We start from the raw sequence: 23,115 nt of genomic DNA, 5'->3' as shown, positions 1-23,115 counted from the left end.
AGTCTAAACCCGGATAAAGGACTGTATCTGTAAAATGATGATGATGATGGAGTTCCCGTCGTGGCACCGTGGTTAACGAATCCGACTGGGAACCATGAGGTGGCGGGTTCAATCCCTGGCCTTGCTCAGTGGGTTAAGGACCCGGCGTTGCTGTGAGCTGTGGTGTGGGTTGCAGACTTGGCTCGGATCCCGCGTTGCTGTGGCTCTGGCGTAGGCTGGTGGCTACAGCTCCGATTTGACCCCTAGTCTGGGAACCTCCATATGTCGTGGGAGCGGCCCAAGAAATAGCAAAAAAAAAAAAAAAAAAAATGATGATGATGATGATAATGATGTTTTTTGGATGCACTTGTGGAAGTTCCCAGGCCAGGAACTGAACCCACGCCACAGCAGTGACAACACCTAATCTCCACATTAGGCCATCAGGGAATGCCTATGATGAGTAACTTTAAGTAATAGTCAATACAAGTCCTTACTTAGCACCTTAGTGGAAAAAAAAAAAAAAAGACAAAAGGATTCTTTGCTTGTATAATTAGCTCAATGTTATATATTAAAGATCTCCTAATTTCACTCTTACATGGAAAAGGAAAATGAATTCCTTTAAATGAAAGTTTCCATCATTTCATTGCCATTCAAAGGCCCCTGTGACTGGGAGGTCTGTGTCTTTCTTCTAGTCCCCTCTCCTACCCCCCGCCCTTACTCCAAAGTGAAGAAAGTTCTTAAAATAAATGATCAAACTCAGAAGACTGTGGTGCTCTATACTCATCTGATTTCCCCTGACTTGACTAAATCAAAAAATTTAATTTCACAAACACCTGTAAGCCCAGCAGAACTGCTGAGTTTAATTATCATATAGGGTTTCTTTAAAAACGCGGATTTTTCTTTTGTATTCACTTTCTTTTTCTTTTTTTGGAGAAAAATGATTAGATCCCTGACGCATTATTCATTCTGCGTGGGGGAATAAAAGACATCACATATGACGCAAGAACAACCTTTGCTTCACTTACCTAGAGGAGGTCCGTGTGTCATGAGAATGTCAATGCCCTCGGGGATGAGGTTCCACTTGTCCAGCAGAGACTGACCTCTGGGTAGGTTAAAGCCCCATCCATTAAACCACGGGGTCCTTTGGGGGAGATAATGCAAATGGTATCAGGCCAGCAGAGCCACGTTTCTGCTCTACAATAGTTCTCTCTCGCACATTCCCCCACGGTTTGCATTGCTCTCTTTTCTCTTTTTGATGGTTGGCCCTGGCAGCAGGATGCTTTTTTGTTGACTGCTTCAAAACCCAACCATCTGAAAGCTAGTGTGAAGCCTACGAATTGTTCCAACTAGAAAGGGGCAAGAGAGCCATTACAGCGAAGACTCTCCCAGCAGACCTCTATCAAAATCTGAACAATGCTTGGTCTTCCCCCAAATCTAAAGGTGTCCAACCCAGATCCAAAGCATGACCACTCTTCCTGTGGCGCCTTGAGGCTAAGAGATTCCACCAGTACTCCTGCTTTCTCCCCATCACTGTGGCGTTGCTTCACCAGAAGGTCTCTTTGTGAAATCTTTGGAGAAAAGGACAGGTCCTCTGAAGCAGAAACCTCCGTACATAGAGATGGTTTGAATATCCTGGACTAAGAACGATGAAAAAATATGAGGGGTTCTGAAAGGTGAGAAGGACACGGTGAACAAAAAGCCAAGATGGAATCTTCCTCCTGTCACCAGAGGGAAGATTTCTGGGGACACCCCTGGTCACTCTGGAATTCACCGTCCTGACAGTGAATGTGAGCATTTCACCCTCCCAGGAACTTCTGCTCCAGGGGAGAGTTTCTCACCTCGGTGCTCTATGCAGAAATGAGTGGGGTCTTTGTCCACCTAACGAGCCTTTCTAATTGGAGCTGAAAACATCTCTACCATTTATACTCACTCTAGAACTATCTCTCTTTTTTTTCTCTACAAACACTATAGTCTAAATCACATAAGAAGCAAATCAGTGCCCAGTGCTGTCCTATTCCCAAACATCCAGATGGAACCATTATTTTTCTAAGAATTTAAATGATTGTTTTTTCCATTCTAGCTGGTTTACAATGTTCTGTCAATTTTTTACTGTACAGCAAGGTGACCCAGTCACACATATACGTATACATTCTTTTTCTCACTTTATCCTCCATCATGCTCCCTCATAAGTGACTACATACAGTTCCCAGTGCTATACAGCAGGATGGAACCATTATTTTTCAACACCAACACTCTTTTGCTCTGTAGGAAAATTGCAATTTTCTAGGGTGCACATGTAACAGATGAGATGGTTAATTTTCTGGCTAAGCTCAACTTTTCCCTGAAGCTTAAGCAGCCCCTTCCATGCCTACCGAGAGGTACCCCTGTATACAAGGGCACAGCTAATCAAATAGAGGGGTGGCTATTACGTAAAGCCAATCACAGGCCAGACTAATCAGTCTTTCAAGACTCTGTCTCAGAAATGCTGACCAGCACTCATTTGGTGGTGCACATGCACAGTCAAGGCCAGAGGTGAAAGGATGGCACCCGAAAGCCACGTGAAAATCCACGTTACCATATGAGAACTGCAGTTTCCACTGAGGTGGCTGAGAGACTAAATTCCAGAGATAAGTGACTACGTGGCTCCAGCTAGAAAGAGAAACCAAGGAAGTATTTGACATGGTTCCTAACCACTCTCCATGTCCCTAAGCCATCCTCAGGAAGCTTACTTCTTTGTTTTTTTTTTTTTCTTTTTCTTTCTTTCTTTTTTTTTTTTTACTGTGCCCATTGCATTTAGAAGTTCCCGGGCCAGGGACTGAACACATGCCACAGCAGTGATCTGAGCTGCCACAGTGACAATGCCAGATCCTTAACCACAAGGGAATTCCAGGAAGCTTATTAACAATCACAATAGCTACACAGCAATGATAATCATTACTGAGGTTATTACTTTTTGAGTGTTTCCTTTATGTCAAAGAACTGTTCTAAGCACTTTATTTGTATTAACACATTTAAACTTCACAGTGAGCTCATGGGGTGGGTGCTATTATTATTTTTTTCTTACTCTATTTTATTCACACTTAAGTTTTTGCTGTTGTTGTTGTTTGGCTGCAGTGTGCAGCAGACCGATGTGGGATCTCAGTTCCCAGATCTGGGACTGAACCTGGGCCAAAGCAGTGAAAGCACTGAGTCCTTACCACTAGACCACCAGGGAACTTTCTGGTGGGTATTATTATTAACCACATTTCACAGATGAGGAAGCTGAGGCACAGAATGGGCAAGTAAACACAACCAATAAGTTGGATGTAAACCTAAACAGTCTGGTTTCAAAACCCAGACTCTCAACCACGATGCAGCTCCTCTTATATGCTACCTGAATCAACTTACTACTTGCCCTGAGGAAGCCTCCTCTGTCTTCTTTCAAGTTTGAGTGTCCTCTTGCTTGAAGCCAAATGAGCGCTGAACTGGAATAATGCATCAACTGTGTGGTTCTGAAATCCAGCTGTGAGGTGCCGCCATGCACACCAGTGGTTTTTGCCTGCCCAACTCCCTACCTCCTTTGGGTAACAACATCCGGCTTTCTTCTGGCATACCTTTCCCTCCCCCACTCAGTACCTGTACTCTGGTGAGGCTGACTCATCCATGGTCAGAGTGAGAGATGTACTGCCTCCCCCTGAATAGTGACTGGTCTAGGGATGAACATGTGACCCAAGACGGGCCAATGAGAGTCATCCTCAGGATTGTGTTGGCACTACCGAAAAAGAAGTCATGGTATCCTCTCTGGGATCCCAAGTCTTGAGAGCTTTGTAAGCTTGCTGTTGCCTGGGAGCTATCTCAGCCACCATGCAGATAGCCTGTGCTTGAGAGGTAAACCAACACAAAGAATGCCAAGCCAAGAAACTGAGTGCCTTGGTGGCCTTGTCAGACATGGGGAGCCAGCTGTACTTGAAGCCAATCACCTATTTCTTCCAAGTATATAAGCCAGCAAAATCCTTTTCTTCTTCTAAGCTTGAGTTAGATCCTGTTTCTTGCAATGGAAAGAGTCCTAAAATATCTAGTTATTGTATTTAGTGTAGAAAGGACCTTTGTACCTATGGTAGGCAATAATTACCCCCCCCCCAAGATGTCCATGTTCTAATCCCTGGAACCTATAAATATATGACATCACATGGCAAAGGAGGATCAAAAGTGTGCTGATGGGGTTCAGGAGCCAATCAGCTGATCTTAAACCAGGAAGATTATCTTAGTTAATCACCTGATCACCTGGATGGGTCCAGTGAAACCACAAGGGTCACTACAAGTGGAGAAGGGAGGTAGAAGAAGAGATTAAAGTGATGCAGTGTAAGAAGGACTCAACCTGCTGTTGCCAGATTTGAAGAGGAAGAAGAGGAGCATAAGCCAAGGAATGTGGGCATCCTCTAGAGGCTGGAAAAGTTAAGGAGAGAAAACAATTGCTCCCACAGAGCCTCCAGAAAAGAGTGCAGCCCTGCTGACACCTAGATTTCAGCCTGCTGAGACCCATGAGAGACTTCTGACCAAAAGATTGTGAGGTAATGAATATGTGTTGTTTTTGATGAATGAATAAAGAAGATGTGATACACACACACACACAGAGGAATACTACCCAGCCATAAAAAGAATGAAAATGTACCATGTGCAGCAACCTGGATGAATGTGGAGGACATTATGCTAAGTAAAGTAAGTCATACAGAGAAATTCAAATACTGTATATAACACTTACATGTGGAATCTAAAAAATTCAGCAAACTAATGAATATAACAACAACAAAAAAAAATAGGCAAACTTGCCAGATACAAAGAACAAGCTAGTGGTTACCAGTGGGGACAAGGAAGGGAAGAGAGGCAAGATAGGGGAAGGGGAGTAAGAGGTACAAACTATTAGGTATAAAATAAGCTATAAGGATACACTGTACAACGTGGGGAATGTAACTAATATTTTAATATAACCATAAATGGAGTACAACCTTTAAAAATTGCAAATCACTGGCGTTCCCGGTGTGGCTCAGCAGTTAATGAACGGCTAGTATCCATAAGGGCACCAGTTTGATCCCTGGCCTCGCTCTGTGGGTTAAGGATCCGAGTTGCCGTGAGCTGTGGTGTAGGTCACAGATGTGGTTTGGATCCCGAGTTGGTGTGGCTCTGGTGTAGGCCGGTGGCTACAGTTCCACTTCGACCCCTAGCCAAGGAACCTCCATATGTCGAGGGTGCGGCCCTAAAAAGACAAAAAAAAAAAAAAAAATTGTGAATCACTCTATTGTATGCTTGTAACATGTAATACTGTACAGCAACTATATTTCACTAAAAACACTTAAAAAATATGTGTTTAAGCCACTAAATTGGTGGTGATTTGTTATAGCCGTGATACAAGACTAATACAGTATCCAAAATGTCTGAGCTAGTTATAAAATACAGGGACAGCGAGTGGCCTGAGCCTCACCCAGTAGGCGAGCATATGTTCAGTCAACACAGCTCTTCCACAGCCAGACTGTCTTGCCGGCCAGGATGCCATGGTTCCCTCTGAGGAAAAGGCAGTGCTCACTTTCTCATCCAGTCCGTCAGGATGCACCTCACATCGCGGGTCTGGGAATGATGCAGGTAGAGCCTTTCGGACTCAATGAATCAACCCCTTCCTCTCTCGCCTTCCAGGACTCCCTGCCTTCTGAATCTTGCACATTTTCATTAGAGTCTAAAATAGAGCATTCCCCAGTTTGGGAGGCTCATCTTCCCGCTTTGGTTCACAATATTAACCCTCTTCCAAGATTTGTTTTAAAAGTTAGAAGAAAAAAAAAAAATCCAGTTCAGAACCCAGTGAAAACTCGGTGAGCATTCTGGCATGAGGGAGAGAAAAATAAGCAAAAACATCTGTTTTCCTAGATTTTGAAAACAAGCTTCTGGGCCTATGGTTCCTGACTGAATGGTGAATAAAGAAGGGTTTGAAAGAGTCCCAAGCACACCCAAGTAGTTGGTACAATGAGGGGCTCTGATTTCCCTGCCAGAGTGTGTCTGAGGGCAGTCAGCCTCTGAGCCCCGGGATACCCCAGGGGCTTCCAGAGTCTAAGGAACGGGACTTAATTTTTTCACTCTTTCCAGTTTTCCCTCGTAGAATTTTCTCTTGGAAACCCACAGCCCTATTCCCCCAGGAAATGCTCAGTTTTACAAGTGCTCTGTAAAAGATTAAGACAGGCCCATGGTCTATAGATACCTTAAATTTTATTTGGTTAACGTTAAGCCTGTGACAAAATCCAGACGTTTCCAAGTTAAGGGTAAACTTTGAAAATGTTTGGCTTTTCTTTTGACTCAAACCTGTACTTGCATGAGAGCAAGAGAGAGGTTAAGTTATAAGGAAATGAACATTTATCAAGTCCCTGATACACTGTACATACAGGTGTGGTTTAAGCTAGACAGTTACATTTAATTCTTTATAACAACCCTTGAGCTAGGTATTCTCAGCTCTGTTTTTATTTCTTTAATTTCTTTTTTATTTATTTGTTGGCCACACCCAGAGCATGTGGAAGCTCCAGGATCAGGGATCGAACTCAAGCCACATCAGTGACAACGTAGGATCTTTTAACTGCCAGGCCACCAGGGAACTCCCAGCTCTGTTTTCAGATTAAAAAGCCTGAAGATGAGTGCTATCAAGTAATTCGTACATGGCCCCAGTTGGTCAGTAGTAGAACCAAGATTTGAACACAGATCTGCTGGTTCCAAAGCCTGTGTTCTTTTGTTGCACAAGGCTTAACTAAAAGCTTCCAGCCTGGATTTGATTTTGGCCCTCACGTAGGTAAACAGAGCTGATCCATGCAGTCCCTTAGGGTGTACACTGCGCAACTCCAGAGGGTGCCGTGGCATTGTGTGATGGAGGTGGCCCTGGTGAAAATGCAGTATGACTTGGACAATGCTGGTATGGCTTTTCTTGGATGTTTTCTATTCCTCTAGATCCTCCAGATCAGGCCTTTTCCATAAGACAATGACCAGGACATGGGAAAAGCAGCCCGGTGATGGGTTCTAGAATGATCCCAGCATGGTGTAACAAATGGGGCATATATAAGTGGGAGACTCGTGTGCTAATTCACAGTCAGGCATCAATTCACTAACTCACATGACCGTTAGGTAAGAGAAGGGGCCCGTTTCCTCCTCTGAGCGAGGAATGAGTGGGCAGATGCGGTTGTGGGAGTTCAGGATTGCTTTTAGGCTGCAGAACTCTTATGCAGAAGCCCCAGCCCAAGGTAGGTACATGCAGGGGCGTTCTGGCCCAGAACTGGGACAAAGGGGCTCTGAACCTGCTAACTCCCTCAGCCCCTTCCTCCTTTCTGACCTATGCTCCTGAGCACAGCTGGCACAACCTGGCACTTGAGGGTCTTTCCATGATCTAGAAATCCTCGAGTTCTATCATTCTGTGCAAGATTATCAACGTTCTGAGTAAATGCTGTGAATTGCTCTCAATGAATTACCTAAATTGCCTGTAAGGGACCGAGACCAGCGTGGGAGAAATAGCTGCTCAGAGCAGAGACCGAATGTGTCAGCATCAATGAATAATGCTTTATCCAGTTGAGTTTCAACCTGAAACACGAAACCCCAGCAGTGAGCCCATCAGGGGATCACTGGAAAATGTGTGCACGGCCAACCTCCAGAGCCCCACAATGCGTTTTGTTCTGTAGCAAAGGGGAGGCGAGGGAGGGAAGGAGAAGAAGGAGGAGGAGGGAGGAATCAAGGGAACAATGTCTACTGCCTCGGCCAAGGACTTAATAATTAGCTGTGACTAACAAATGCCACATGGGAACCGACTTGTAAGAAAATGTCCCACAAAGCACCCCATTGCCAGTGGGCCAATCTGAGCCTGCGACTGCCCCTCCTAGACAGGGATTAGAAAATCCTGGAAGGAATGGGAGGACTTCAGCTGCTTGAAGCCAGTGGACCAAAGCCTTGGGTGGATGGAAGCGGAGGATGCTTTCAAGGCTCCCTCTCCCTGCTCTCAGAGTTAGAGGTACTTGGCCTCTCCCGGCTGAGAGTTCAGAGGCAGGTGCTCCGCGAGTTCACATAGCCAGTACTTGTTCCAAACAATGTCAATACAAAACAGGTTTGATCTATGGAAGCTCGCTGAGATGAAATCGCTGCAAAGGTCATCTGTGTTTGCCATACACAATGCCGTGGTGCGGGTGGAAGGGAGCTGCCGGAACATAAATCCCAGGTGTGGACAGGTGAATGGCTGTTCGCTCTTCCACCAACTTCGGTGGGGACTGGGAGAAAGCAGGATTTGGAAACGAGACGTTGCTATGTGTTCACAGCCCTGGTGTTGGTCAGTGCCAACAAATGCCCCGTGGCCCAGTGGGTCCTGGGCAGGTTGCATCACAAGGACCTGGGATTCTTACAGATACAGTCTCCTGGGTGCCTCCTGCGGAGGTTAGAGCTGGAAGCCCTGGGGCGGCTCTGCTGGGATTCTGCACCTGAAGGCTGTGAGGGAAAAAAGGGCAAGTTCACGGAACACCCAGATTTAAGTAAGAGCTGGTGCGGTGGCTATGCCACTTAAAATTATGAGAACCTGTTTTTTTTTTTTTTTTTTTTTAAAGTTAGCCATTCTTGTTTTGGAGGCAGTGGGCACAAGTGTGGATTATGGAGTCAGACAGACCCACATTCAAGTCCCAAGTCTGCTACTTACTGGCTTCTGGGAGCCTCAGTCACCTCATCTTTCAAAAAGAAACAGAATATCCACCTATGTTGATCAAGTGAGATAATGAGATAATTTACGTAAAACTTTTGGCAGAGTATCACCACAGAGTATTAATGTAGAGCTTTTCATTTATATATGATATATGCTGACAGTGTGTGTATGTGTATATATATACACATACACACGCAAATGTGCAAGTTATTTTTCTCTCTCTAGAATTTCACGAGCTACGGTTCATCAAATCATAGACCCTGTTGCTCTAGACTCTGGAAGAGTCCCCAGTGCATAGACAAGCATTACTAGATGGCGAGATAAGGCCTGATTTCCTCCAGCTGATTACTTATTAAAAGGCATTTCCTTGGCCCACTATCGAGTGGAAGTTTTTCAGAAAGGCACTCACTCCTTCTTCGCCCGCTGGCTGGCTCAGTCTTGCATAGACAATCCCGTGGAATGTGAGAAGCACAGGGCAGAACGGTTAGTCAAGGCTGCTTAGCTGGCAAGTACAGGTGGCTAGTTTTTGACAGGATTTTAAATTGGGGAAGTTCAAGGAAGAGGGTTGCTTTGGGTCCTTGGAATATTTATAATAGGGGGCTCGGAGAGGTTCACTGGAGGAATTGACGCGCTGCTAATTAAAGCCATCACTGCCGCCTGGCACTTCTGTTAAGCAAAACTCAGAAAGGGAGCCACTTTCCACATCTCCTTTCTTTTCTAAATGGTGGCGCTTCAGAATTGCAACCTCCTCCGCACCTGGCACTTCCAGACGCCATCGGCCCCTCTCCGACTGCACATCACACCAGGTCCAAGAGAGGCTAATTTAACCACCGCTGGTTAAAATCACACCGCACTTCACAGCGCCTTTCACATGCCATGAAGCTGTCATGATAATTCTTGATCTCTGGCTCACCTGACAGCTCAGCCCTCCCTTGACTGCAAGGCTTCCCGTCAGTTAGAAATAGCAGTTTCCCCGGCACCAGATGTGTCATCCTGAATATCCAGATGAAAGGCAGACACCTGCCCCGCTCCGCTCCTTGCCTCCCTTTCTCTCTGGAGCTCTGGAGTTTGTTTGAGAAGCCAGCCTTCTCCCTCCCCAAGCCCATCCCCTTGGCAGCCTGGAAGTCACTCTTCCATGCAATTAAAAAGATGTCTCACATTAGGCCACGGAAGAACCTCACGTCGTGCAGCAAAGACAACGCACAGAGCAACTGCCATCCATAGGAGAGGGACGGAAAGCTTAACTCTGGGGCAAGACTGACACCCCAGGCAGCTGCCTGGGAGGCCCTCCTCCGCCAAACCCCAGGCCCAGCTGCCTCCAGAAGGCCGTGCCGGCCTCTCTCCCGCCAGCTGTCTAGTCCCATTACCTCACTATGACTTTGAGGCTTGGTCTTTCATTATGAGGTCCTTGGGATGAAAAGAGATACTGTTTTGATAAAGGGCAGGCCTGGGTGAATAACAGGGTCTGTTGCTGTTAACAGAACAGGAACAAATCATACCCAAGGTAGTTACCTGAGGCCCATGAGCTGCAAACAAGGGCTTTGTAAACCCAGGCAGCACACTCCGCTGTCTTTACAGACACATCAACAGTGTCCCCTTTTGGGAACTAATAAGGAGCAAGTGGCAAAATTAAGCCTCTGTTACCCATTTCCCACTCTCCTGCTGAAGAAGAGATGGTAGATGCAGAATTTGCTTCAGGAACCAAGGAAAACAACAACAACAATGCGACCTGTTTTTGAACTTGGTGTGCCCTGAATTATTAAAAATAATGTTACAGCATCTGCCTGGCCCTCCCAAGCATACCTGCCTTTAATCTTATAAACAAGTTCACAGCAGGAAGAGGAAGACTTTCAATCCATTTCCTTCTCATAGGGCTGTGAGGGAGACTATTCCCAGCTGTCATGCAGAGAGCCTGATGGGGGACGGGGAGGACAGACAGCAGGACTTCTGTCTTGGTGGGCAGGTAAAGTGGACTTCTGGTCTGTCCTGGAGCTTCCATGGGCGGCTCTTTGCTTTGCAGCCGAGGAAATCAGAGGACCAGGTACCAGAGCGCCCTGACCAGAGGATGGGCCTTGAACTGAGCAGCCCTCAAAGGGACCTGCATTGATTGATATCTAATCCCCAGCAGGGAGAATTCTTCAAAGAGGGACATCACAGCTGAGTTTGAAAGAAAAAGGGAGGCTCAAATAGATGGAGAGAAGTAGAGAAAGAAAAGCAGTATTCATCTTTTTTTTCCCCCCAATATTTTTTACTGCGGTAAAATACATAAAACATAAAATGTAATAGTCTAACCATTGCAAGTTTATAATCAGTGGCATGAAGTATATGCACGATGTTGTACAACCACCACTACGCTCCATCTCCTGAACTTTTTCATCATCTCTGATAGAAGCTCTGTACCCACTGACTACAGCTCCCATCCCTTTTTCCCCCAGCCCCGTGGCAACCACCATCCTACCTTCTGTCTCCATGAATACGACTACTCCAGATGCCCCCAGCTAAGCGGGATCTTAGCAAATTTGTCTTTGGGGTCTGGCCTATTTTGTTTAGCATAATCTGTTCAAGATTCATCCATGCTGGAGCATGTGTCAGAAATTCACCCTTTTTAGAGCTGAAAAATATTCCACCCTATGGATACACAACATTCACTTTTTTTCATCTAAGGTTTCTGAAAGTCTGGGATACGCCAGGCACTGAGCTTGGTCATAAGGCACCATGGGCGATACGTCTGAACCCCTTTCTTCAGGAAGTGCACAGGTAAGGGGTCAGAAACCTGGAGCATGGGATCAGCCTGGCCCTCCTCGGGCATTTAATCATTCAGCAGACATGACCAGGATGCCTGTTATAAGCCAGGTTCTGGCAAGGAAGCTCCTGGGAATATAAAACTGAACAGCTTCCAGCATAAACACACAGCTCGCCATTTCACTCGTAAAGCTGCCCTGGACAGAAGTCTTTAAATGCTGGCTTTCATTCCTAAGTAACCTAATTTCCGAGGAGCTTGGGGAACATGAGAATGACCTGAGAATGAATCCAGCAATTCCAAGTGCAGACCTGCCAGGTGGTAACCTGCAGCATAGCTGGCAGGACTTTGAAGGGGAGGGCGCCTTCCTCATCCTCCTGCACACTCCCTAGGAAGGGTCTGCAGTTAATGCCAGGACCACCAACCACAGAACCACATCCTACTGGAGAAAGAGTCTGCAAGGGCAGCGTGTGTCATGTGCCTGGCTGGCTCTAAAGCACGGGACCAACAGGACAGGGGAGGAGGCAGGAAGACTGCCAGGTACTCAGCATCTGCCCCACCCCACACCATAGACACGTCACAGGATCCTAGGTGGAAGAGGGTCTTTTCTATCTTAGGTTTCCCAAAAGAGTAAGGAAGAGGAAAGGTGGGTTTAGGATTCGTTGGATTTGATCTTGTTTCACAGTGAACGCTTTAAGAATTGATGTTAACAGATAGGGATGGAACCTCTGTCTCCAAAGACAGGATAATATAATATTTTATGATATTTAGTTTAGAATGTGTCTGTGTGAGCGTGTGTTGTTACACATTTACTTGGTTGATGCTGGTTTCTTTATATACAACTTTATGTTTGGGGAAACCAGGGGGATATAACCTGGGGAGGACTGTACTGGGAAGAAAGCCTGCCTCTGAAAACACAGAACCAAAGAGAAATAAGTGATAAACAGACCATAAACTACTAGGCAGTCGTTCACTAAACATGACAAGGAGGAATGGAAGTTCAATGACTTTGACTTTGGTCTGGTTCACCATCATATCCCTAGCACCTGGCAGGGATGCTTATGCATCTGTCACCTGAACTAAGAATGAGTGTTCATGAAGAGTTTGTAACTTCATAAGAACATGTGCATTCCTTGATGGCCAGTGGAAAAGTCACTGTGCAGATTGGCATGAATGCAAGTAGAAAGAAACAGACCAAGATGCTGAGTGGTTATTATCTCAGGGACGGGAAAAGAATTAGGGGTGCTGATTGTCCTTCCTTCTATCTGTCTATTATTCTCTACTTTTTTTCTATACTGACCATGTATCATTTGGAAAAATTTTCATCCAGCGTGATCTCCATACAGTCAAATGCAAGTCAGAAGAGAGAGAGCTGGAGAATTCATTATCTGCTTAGACTGCAAAGCAACTTCTTCCAGAGGGTGAAGAAACTGGTGGGTCTGGGGGACTTGAGCGCAGGCAGCTGATGCAGGGTTTCCTTTCTTTCTCTCTTCCTCCCTACTGCCTTTTGTGGGGACAGAAAGGCATCGAGCAACAGAGTGTTTTATTCATTTAAGTAATTCATTGCATGTTTACTGAGCACCGGCTACATGCCTGATTGCCGGTGGTGGGTCATCTTCCATTTTTCTGAGGAACTTCAGTTTAACGGTAGATAATATTATATAACTGTATAGCATTCTGTTCTTTACAAATAATTGTCAGATTTATTAGCTTGAAACAGCCCCGAGCAGTGGGCAAGGTGTTAATTATAGAGAACATGGTATACAGAAATGGTAATTTTAGTAACTTGCCCAGGGTCACCTACAGCTGAGGTGGCATGGTCATAATTCTGTAGTCCAGTAATTTCAGAGGCAGAGTTAAAAGTTCGACAGACCTGGGTTCAAATTCTGACTGCTTTGCCCTCAGCCATGTGACCTGGGGCAAGTTCATCCGTCTGATCTCAGTTTTCTCATCCACACAGTGGCAATCGGAGGACCAACGATACAGGTTTGTTGTGAGGATTGAATGTGATGGTACATGCAATGCCTTCAGCCCAGTGTGTGCCCCTTATGAGGAATTCACGGTTAGCTCTTGTTGTCATCATCATTCTGAATGTTAATATCATTGCAAATATTAGGTTCGCCTACCCTTTGGTTTTGTCTTCTACTTTATTTTCTTCATACTCCCACAAAGTGCCCTCTTTCTCCCTTTGTAGATCCCCAAGAACTGAGTGGATCTATCCTGAAACAGTGAGTGACAACATCTGGATACAGGTGGACCAGCTTCCGATAACGAAGGGGAGGGCACTGACCTGGCCTTAGAAGACATGGGTGCTGGCTTTAGCTCTTCCCACTGACTTGCTACATAACCTTGAGCAAGCGACCTCCCTGATCTCCTGCTTCCTTAACTGTGCATGGGGGTAACAGTTCCTATGGAATGTGCAAGCTTGTCAAACAAACGCCTGCATAAACGAGTTGCAACTGTATGTAAAATGCCTTCTGATGAAGTATCTTCTAATTCCCATGTCACGGGCTGTCTGGGTTGCCTGTTGGTGCTGTTTGCAGAGCTCGGAGACGTCAGAAATCGTGACAAGTAGGTCAGATGTAAGTTAAAGGGCTGGCCTCCATTTATCTACCATTTTGGCTCTAAATGACCAGTTTCAGTCCAGACCGATTTAGCAAAGTGAGAAAACTGTGACTGCAAACTGGCAGGACACACAATCAGAGGAATGAGTGAGACGCTTAAGCTGCCCCTTCAATTCAGAGGTTAAAGGCAGCAGACAGACCCCAGTGTCGGCCTCGCTGTGTGCCAGCCAACCATAGATTATTAATTGGGCTCAGCAAACATTATTGAGCACCTTCTACTACTGCAAGGCTCTGGCAAGGCCTCCAGGGATCTCAGTACAGAGCAAGACCATCCCAACCTGCCATCTGGTTGGGCTAACAAGAGAGTCACAGGCAAAACTGCTCTCCTCGTCTCTGTCCATTAAAATTCGACTGAGCCCTTAAAGCTCAACTCATATTTCCCCTAAGAAGCTTTCCCTGATCCCCCTTGGCGCTTTCTTTAATCATCATTTGTGGAATTTTTCATACTCTGCATTATTCCTGGCTGGTGTGTATACATGTGTGTGTGTTTAACGTATTTCCTACCTCATTTCAACAAGCATGTGAGACAAAGATTTGTTAGGAATGTCTCTATATTCCCCAACGGATGGCAAGCCATGCTCTATTTGTATTCGGGTCCCTGAGACCTAGTACAATGCTCGGTACATGATAGATGTCAAAAAAATATTTATAGGAATGAAAAAAACAAGAAGAGTTTAGAATAAGTGCCCAAGAGAGTGATTGAGATAATACGTGTGTGGGGGGAGGGGGGTTGGGGGGATTAGAATGGGGCAAGACAGATTATAGTTTGGGTTTTTAAAAATCAAAGGCCATTTAAAAATAGTGGATTATATATCTCACAGATGAGTGCTGCCCAATACAACAGTTACGGTGTGGCTATTGAACCCTGGGAATGTGGCTAATCTGAATCAACATGTACCTTACATGTGAAATACATACGTATTTTGGACACTGCCCAATTAAAAGGGATGGAAAATAATCATAATTTTATATTGGTTACATGTTTAAATAACAACATTTTGGATATAAATAACATATATTATTAAAATGAATTTTACATTTTTTTTTTTCCTAACGAAGCTACCAGCAAAGTAAAATTACATAGTGGTGCATGTTATTTACATTTATATTGGACAATACTGGCACAAGCCACACAAATATTTGTACTATGATTCGGCAACCCCTATTTAGGGATGATATCCTAATGGGATAATCCAAAATCAAGCATAAATGCTATGCACGAAGTTGTTCATGACAGGGTGATTTATAAGAGTAAAATACTGGAGGCAAGTGTATCCAAAACTCTGTATAAATAAGAGTGGCTAAGAAAACCAGACAATTGTGTATGGTGAGATGACCATCTGAAGGAGGTTACACCTAAGCTCTCCTGGGATGAGCAGTGTCTGGGAAAAATGTGAAGAAAAACAAGAAAGCAATTTTTTTTCTTTTTCTCTCTTTTTTTCTTTTTGGTCTTTTCAGGGCCGTACCCAAAGCATATGGAATATCCCAGGCTAGGGGTCAAATTGGAGCTGCAGCTGCCAGCCTATGCCACAGCCACAGCAAGGCAGGATCTAAGCCAAGTCTGAGACCTACACCACAGCTTATGGCAATGCCAGATCCTTAACCCACAGAGACAGGCCAGGGATCAAGCCTGTGTCTTCATGGATACTATCTGGTTTCATTCCTGCTGAGCCACAATCGGAACTCCTAATTTTTTTTTTTTTTTCTTTTTATGGCTGCTCCTGTGGCATATGGAAGTTTCTGGGCTAGGGGTTGAACTGGAGCTACAGCTTCAGGCTTATGCCACAGCCATAGCAACACTGGATCTGAGCCATATCTGTAACCTATGCCACAGCTTGTGGCAACACCAGATTCTCAACCCTCTGAGTGAGGCCAGGTATCAAACCTGCATCCTCATGGACACTATGTTAGGTTCTTAACTTCTTGAGCCACAATAGGAATTCCAAGAAAGCTTTTCTTTTGGTGAGAATGGTATGGCTTTTTCCTCAGGCTCCCAAGCTTTCTTGGATTTTTGTGATAAAAGGCAGAATGGAGACAGCATCTCTGATGAGCTTCCAGTCCACAGTTGGCTTAAAGAGGAACTGCAAAGTGCTTAACAGCCTGGCTCTGGAGTCAGATCTATGTCTGAACCAGTGCTTACAGCTCCTGCTGCGCCTCTCTGAGTCTTAGTTTGCCCATCTGTAGAATGGAAATAATTACAGTATCTACCTCATCAATACCTGCCTGAGAAAATTAAGTAAAACAATCGATGTAAAGTTCTTTGAGGGGTGCTTTGTACACAATAAGCGGTAAATAAATGTTGACTTTATTATTATTGTTAAGGATGAGAGGAGGAGCTGATCAGGGTGGCAAAGCAGAGGGTGGAAACTGCATGCTCTTAACACCCCATTCGAGTTGGACTGGACTTATTTCCCATTTCTAGAACCTTTTATAGCCATTTGCTCATAGAATTTACTCAGCCAAGGTTTCATCTTCAATTTTTAATGCCTTGAAGGATGATGAAATTATAAATGTTCTATATAATGTGAGAGTGAAATAATTTAACCAGAGAATTATTTAGGTCTGCTCTCACTCAGCAGCATAACTCTTATAAAAGCCAGACCGTACTCTCATCTCAAATTCCACTCTCCCCCCAGCATATTATTCATTTAGTTCCAATCTACCTGAAATATTAAACACACTTTATCAACCTCCAGGTGACCTCCCATTAGTCAAAAACAAAACCAGGTCAATTGTTTTGTTGTTTCTTAAAGAACTGCCGACGAAGCCAAGAAATCCAGAAAAAGAAGCATTTCATTTTTCTGAGGCTCAGCCCTGCTCATTCTCTAATAAGAGACTAAGCAAGTTTGTGGGAAAACAGACTCTGTTTATAAATAGAACACTGTTCAAGGTTTTCTAGAGGTGTCTGCTAAAAATAAAGAGGGTTACAGTTTACTTCTTTATAGCTTTCAAAACAAAACAAAACACAAAAGCCTGAGCTTAACTAAATGCGTTCTATTTTGAAAGGTATCTTTATGTGAGTCAGGCTTGATTTCTTGAAATGAAATCCCCTAGAAATTAGATTTCCTATGTTTATACAAGGTGTGCCTATGTAAGGTAATGACACTGCGGCGTTTTTCATTTTCAGACACCATAGCGTTGTGTTGTGTTTTGTTTTAAACACCTGCCTCAGAATGCATATAATTGAGTGTTATACGTCGATCCCACAAAACTCTCACACTGCTTTTTGAAAACCGCTCACTTAGAGGAGTACAGTAACCACTGCCACGTATATGTGCCAGGTTATCTGTGCATGAATTGACAGCATTACTTTGAAGATGAACCCACTGGTCCCCAAATTGTGAACAGACCGTTCCAAACTGTCTAGGTTGCCTGGTTGGAACGTAGGTGTCGTGTTGTGGAAGCAATGCCACGTTCCCAGGCAAGACCCCAGGAGCCAAGCTAATTCATACGATGACAAATAGACAATGACAGAGATAATGCTCAGGGCTCTCGCACTGCTTAGGACAATGTGAACTTGGAAAAAAAAGCCTGCTTTTTGGCTCTGGGTGCTAGGGACCCATTTCTCCCGGCCCTGGTGGGATGGGGGCTCTCCAGCCACTGCTTCCCTGGTGGCTCTGGGGTCAGGGGCAGAGACTACAAGTTGGACAGAAAGGAACTGAGGTTTCCTGGTGTAACTTTCCAGGGCAGTATTTCCCAAACTACGTCCAACAGATCTCATCTGCTAAGAGTGTCCTGGATCACAAAGGAGCCTACAGTTAAGTAAGTTTGAGAACTGCTATGCATTTCCCCTCCACTTTGGGGCTGTAAAGTGAACACTGCCATAGGAAAGCTCTGAGAAGCCATACAGCAGAGAAATATGTTTCACTTTACATAACTGAACATGTTCCAAACCTATTAGGAACCTGTCCCACTTTTTTCTATGATGCCTATTAATAATAGCTGACATTTATTTAAAGCTTATGATGTGGCAGGTACTGTTCTAAGCACTTTATGCACGTGGAATCATTTAACGCCGACACAACTAGAGGCTAAGAATTATATTATTTTATGGATGTGGAAACCGAGGCAAAGAGAGGTGGCAGATTGCCGAAGTCACACAGAGACCCATGTCTAATGTGCATGCCAAATAACCCTGGAAACCAATCTCCCCGAAAGTCCTTTCAGGAAACACTGTCCAAGGGACAGGTCCAGGCTGCCTCAGATGGCCTGTCGCCACTTTCTCCCTTTTTTTTTTTTAAGGACCTCCCTTGCAGCATATGGAGGGTCCCAGGCTAGGGGTTGAATAGTAGCTGTAGCTGCCAGCCTACACCACAGCCAGCAACACCAGATCCGAGCGGCATCTGCGACCTAAGCCACAGCTTGCAGCAATGCCGGAATCTTCAACTCACTCAGTGAGGCCAGGGATTGAACTCTCCTCCTCGTGGATACTAGTTGAGTTCTTAACCCACTGAGCCACGAAGGGAACTCCTCCACCCCTTTCCTTTCTTGCATTAGTCCCTCATTCTTATGTCCCAGCCCAGGAGCTTTTAAAACTGGATTTGAAAATTTTCTAAGGGTTACAAGTTTCCTTTTTGCAACAAAGTCTAACAATGGGTCTTTCAAAAGAGAGCCACACACTTCAGAGGAAATCAGGTTTACTTTCTCCTCATATGTTAGTTTCCTATTGCTGCTATAACAAGTTGCTGCCCACTGAAAAACCACACTCATTTATTACCTAACTGTTCTGGAAGTCAGAAGTCCAAAATCATTCTCCTATGACTAAAATCAAGGTATTGGCAGGGCTGGATTTTTTTTGAAACTCCAGGGGAGAATCCATTTCTTGGCCTTCTCCAGCTTCTAGAGGCCACCTACTTCTTTGGTTCTCGGCTCTGTATCACTCGGACCTTCCTGCCTCTCTCTCATAAGGACCCTTGTGATGACTCTGAGCCCACTGAGATAAGCCAGGATCATCTCCCCATCTCACAGTCCTTGATACAATCATATCTACAAAATCAACTTTGCTTTTGTGAGGTGACATTCACAAGTTTGGAGGTTGATGGTGTGCACATCTGTAGGGAGGCCTTAGTCTGCCTCCCATACTGGCCCTACACTGGGGACCGGACCTGGGATTTGCAGGGGGTGCAAGGGAGGGGTTGGATATTCCTTAGGGTCCCCCAGCTCCCACTACAGGGGAAGGGGGAAGAGACAAGGTCATGGGGCATCTCCCTTCCTCTCCTGCCCCCTTTACCATCACCAGCTCAGCTCTGATGGCTGCTGAACAGCAAAGGAGAGATGAGAAAGGAAGGCAGAGCTGTACTTCCCAAACAGGGGGCATGGTTCTCTGCTGGGAACACCTGCATCCATAAATCATCCTGGTTTATCATTCTGGAGCAATAATTTTCCTTAAAGATATTGCCTTTTTTGTTGTTTTGATTTTTTTTTGCTTTTTTTTTTTAGGGCTGCACCTGCAGCATATAGAAATTCCCAGGCCAGGAGTCAACTTGGAGCTACAGCTGCTGGCCTATACCACAGCCACAGCAGCGCCAGATCTGAGCTGAGTATGTGACCCACACCACAGCTCACGGCAATGCCAGATCTTAACCCACTGAGTGAGGCCAGGGATTGAACCCACAACCTCATGGTTCCTAGTTGGATTTGTTTCTGCTGCGCCACAACGGGATCTTCAAAGATGCTGAGATTTTTAAAAGTAAAATCACTTTCTCTCTCTCTCTCTCTCTCTATATATATATATACATATATATATATACACAAAAAAATATCACTTTTTCACTATATATAATATATAATCACTTTTTTCACTATATATATATATATATATATAAAGTCACTTTTATATTCTGCTTAAAAACAACACTTTTTAACTCTTCCTGGTTGAGAGGGTATGAGATAACACCATCTACTAATGGTTAATAGGGTATTTAAATAAATTAATACCTATGAAGTGCATGGATCAGTGCCCGTCGCATAGGAGGCTGTCAGTAAAGTGTTAGCATTCAATTTGCCTGTTACTCCACTACCAAAACAATTACACAGTCACCTGCCAGGGGCTTTCAATACATTACTACCTCCTTGTAGCTTTACGACAACCCTATGAGATATGACTATTATTTTTTCTGTCTTACAGACGATCTGATGAGGTGAGGTGTACAGTGTTTAAATCACTTGGTAGGATCACATGGCAAAGTCAGGATCCCAACTTTGCCTCCAGAGCTCGAAATTTCAGCCTCTCCATTTCTCCTTCAAATTCGCTGCTTGGGTCCCCCTGGGGCCAGCAAAGCATGGCATGACTACAAATTAAATCAGAGTTAACAGAGCTTCTGCGTGAGTTCCTGAGGGGCTCTTGTTTGTAGGCTCCCTGAGATATTAATTCTGCAAAGAACACACTTCCACATACTTCCTTGCTGGGGCCAGTATTTCAGAGAGTGAGGGAACCAGAACTGGTGTCCTTTTCTCTCAGATGACACACCATCTCCTGTGTGAAACGGCCATAGCCTTTAGCGCGTCAAATACCTTCTTCTCAACGCCTTTAGTGAACACTATCAAGAGTGGTGCTGTCTGTCTTTTTCAACAATTAGAGATTTCCAAGAGTCCGAGTTTTGCTGGCTTTTCCTAAAACAGAAAACTTTGAGCTAGCAGTCAATCACAGTAATCTGCATTTGGGAGAATACCCAGCATACACATATTTGTGCTGCTTTTGAGGACTGTGGCTAAGCACACCACAGGAGAAAGAGGGAAAGATGTATTTCTCCAAAACTTCATAACGGTGAAGGGTAGGAAGCTTTCGAGCCCAGAAGCAGAGATGCCTGCCCATCATTCCTCTCACTTCCTTAAACTGGATTCTCTCTTGGTTTTGTGAGAACTGACTGCGGGGGTGGGGTGGGGGGGTGACTTTCCAGCTCTGCCTCTACAACCACTGTCAAACTCTCCATGTTAAGCCACATGGGATCAGTCTGTAGGTGGCACATAGTTCCTGTTCTGGTTCAGCAGAAATACACCTGACTTGTATCCATGAGGATGTAACTTTAATCCCTGGCCTCCCTCAGTGGGTTAAGGGTCTGGCGTTGCCATGAGCTGTGGTGTAGGTCGCAGATGCAGCAAGGATCCCGTGTGGCTAGGGATGAGGTCTCAGGTCAGCCTGTCCATAAACCACATGTTTTTCCCCTGACAAGATACAGGGCAGAGTTGCTCAGGAAGGCATTTCCAGTGCAGCACATGTTTAGCAGGCAGAAACCAAGAGACCTTGGGTTTTAAAGCTGCCTCTGAATTATAAGCTGTTGTGTCACCGGAGGTAAGTGGCTAAACCCCTCTACACAGCTGTTTCTTCATCTGCCCATCAGTAGGAAGAGAGCTGAGGTTCAGCTTATTTTTTCTCCACTAACTGACAGTGTAAACCGCCAACCTGAGAGCACAGAACTTGGTATATCAATTATGTCTTTCTTGAGTATCTGTCTCACTCTCTTGTCTGTCAGTCTAGGAGAGGAGGCATTTTTGTCTGTGCTGTATTTCCAATGGTGCCTGTCCCTTCTTGGGTACTTGAGAACTATTATGGAATGCAAGAACAAATTCTGGAGAAGGAGCAGGGTCTCACAGGGGTTTTCAAACTTTAGAGTGCATCAGACTCACCCGGAAAGCTCATTTCCAAGTTCTGTAGTAGGTCTAGGGTGGGGCCTGAGAATGTGTCTTTCCCAACAAGGTCCCAGGTGCTGCTGGTGATGGTGTTTCTGGTAAAGAGCTGGCTTCGATGGCAAACTTCTTTGTTCACATCCTGGCTGTTCACTTCCTTCACCTCTCTGCTCATCAGCTTCCTCGCTTGTAAAAATGACAAAACCTACCTCGTATGATTTCTGTATGTAAAACACTTTTACCAGGATCTGGTATTTCATAAAAGCAATGTCCGCTATTATGATGGGCAAGTTTTCCTTTCCTGCTTTGATGCTGTAGTCTGTGTTTCTATTAGCTCTTCCAACAACGAAATGAGTATGTACAATTTGGAAATCCTGGCTGTCACCTCAATAGGTCTGGACGCTACGGGAGATCAGCTTTTTTCCCCATTAAGATCTCCATGGATTTGGGCCTGTGCTGAGTAACAGAAAGAGATTTCTCGCTGCATCAGTCAGGGTACCTTTAGACTTTTAAGGCAACATCTAGGTTCCAGTGATAAAGAAAAAGGTCACCTTCTGCCTGGAGAGCGTGACCATGATGGTTACACTTGGGATGGTCAAGGCCACGATGGGCAGCCCCTTTCTGAGACCGCCTGGGCTGGCTGCGGAAAGTTCAGAGAGCCTCCTCTATTTAAGCTGAAGGAAATGAGCAGTGAAACAAATTAAAACAACCATCAGATTTAAGTGGCCTCTATCAGGAAATTAACTTTAACGGATATTGTCATCACCAGGCCTACCTCAGAGGTGCCGGGTTCCGCAGCGTTGGGATGCAATAAAAAACCAGGCCTAACCACTGAGTTACCCTCCCACATCTCAGAAGAGATCTTCTTTTTACGACCTTATGTTGGCTTTAATACGTTCCTTTCCCTGTTCATTCAAGCTCTTCTATGATTCTATTAAACTGATTACATACCTTTGCAAATGATTGCACATCTTACCTGGGATGGAAGCTCAAACGGGGACTGAGAAGGAGCCCTTTTTTGGTCTTATTTTATTTTTTTGGCCACGCCTATGGCATGTAGAAGTTCCCAGGTCAGGGATAGAACCTGTCCCACAGCAGTGAAAATGTCGTATCCTTAATCGCTAGGCCACCTGGGAACCCCTTTTGGTCATTTTCTCTTAAGTGATGCCTGAAAAATTCTCTGTTCTCCATCTCATTGGTGAGGGTGCTCAGAAAGAACTGTCCTCTGTTTCTAGGTCCTCTCCTTGGAGGAGAGTAAGACCCTGCCTTGTTAACCCGGGTACGTGATGTGGGGCTCTTCCCAATCCACACTCACTTGAATTCCAGCCTGAGTCCATTCTCCAGCCTTCCTCTCCCCAGCTGGCCTAGGAGCAACCTTCCCTCTTTACTCAAAACACCTCTGGAGTCTGCACTGAAATTCAGGCCTGGGGTTCAGCTGGCGTCTTTACTTGCTACTTCCCAGGATC

The 23,115-nt window shown here is 45.0% G+C and overlaps 1 protein-coding gene across 22 annotated transcripts in view; it reads right to left on the bottom strand.

Moving 5' to 3' along the window:
- The window catches only part of MPPED2 (metallophosphoesterase domain containing 2), a 181,187-nt gene that overhangs the window by 7,068 nt on the left and 151,004 nt on the right, over positions 1-23,115 (bottom strand). For all 22 annotated transcript variants that reach the window (XM_085011588.1, XM_085011580.1, XM_085011582.1 and 19 more), the window contains one exon: positions 1,005-1,120. In XM_085011588.1, the coding sequence (XP_084867714.1) occupies positions 1,005-1,120 (116 nt within the window). The remainder of the gene's footprint in view (positions 1-1,004; positions 1,121-23,115) is intronic.

The sequence above is a fragment of the Sus scrofa genome, chromosome 2 (genome assembly GCF_054392235.1).
Source record: "Sus scrofa isolate SSC_HxYL_T2T_F1_AM1 chromosome 2, Sscrofa_HxYL_maternal_Yorkshire_Landrace_v2.0, whole genome shotgun sequence".
NCBI lineage: Eukaryota > Metazoa > Chordata > Mammalia > Artiodactyla > Suidae > Sus > Sus scrofa.
Note: the sequence above shows the minus strand (reverse complement) of the source record. Positions and strands in the feature narration are given on the sequence as shown.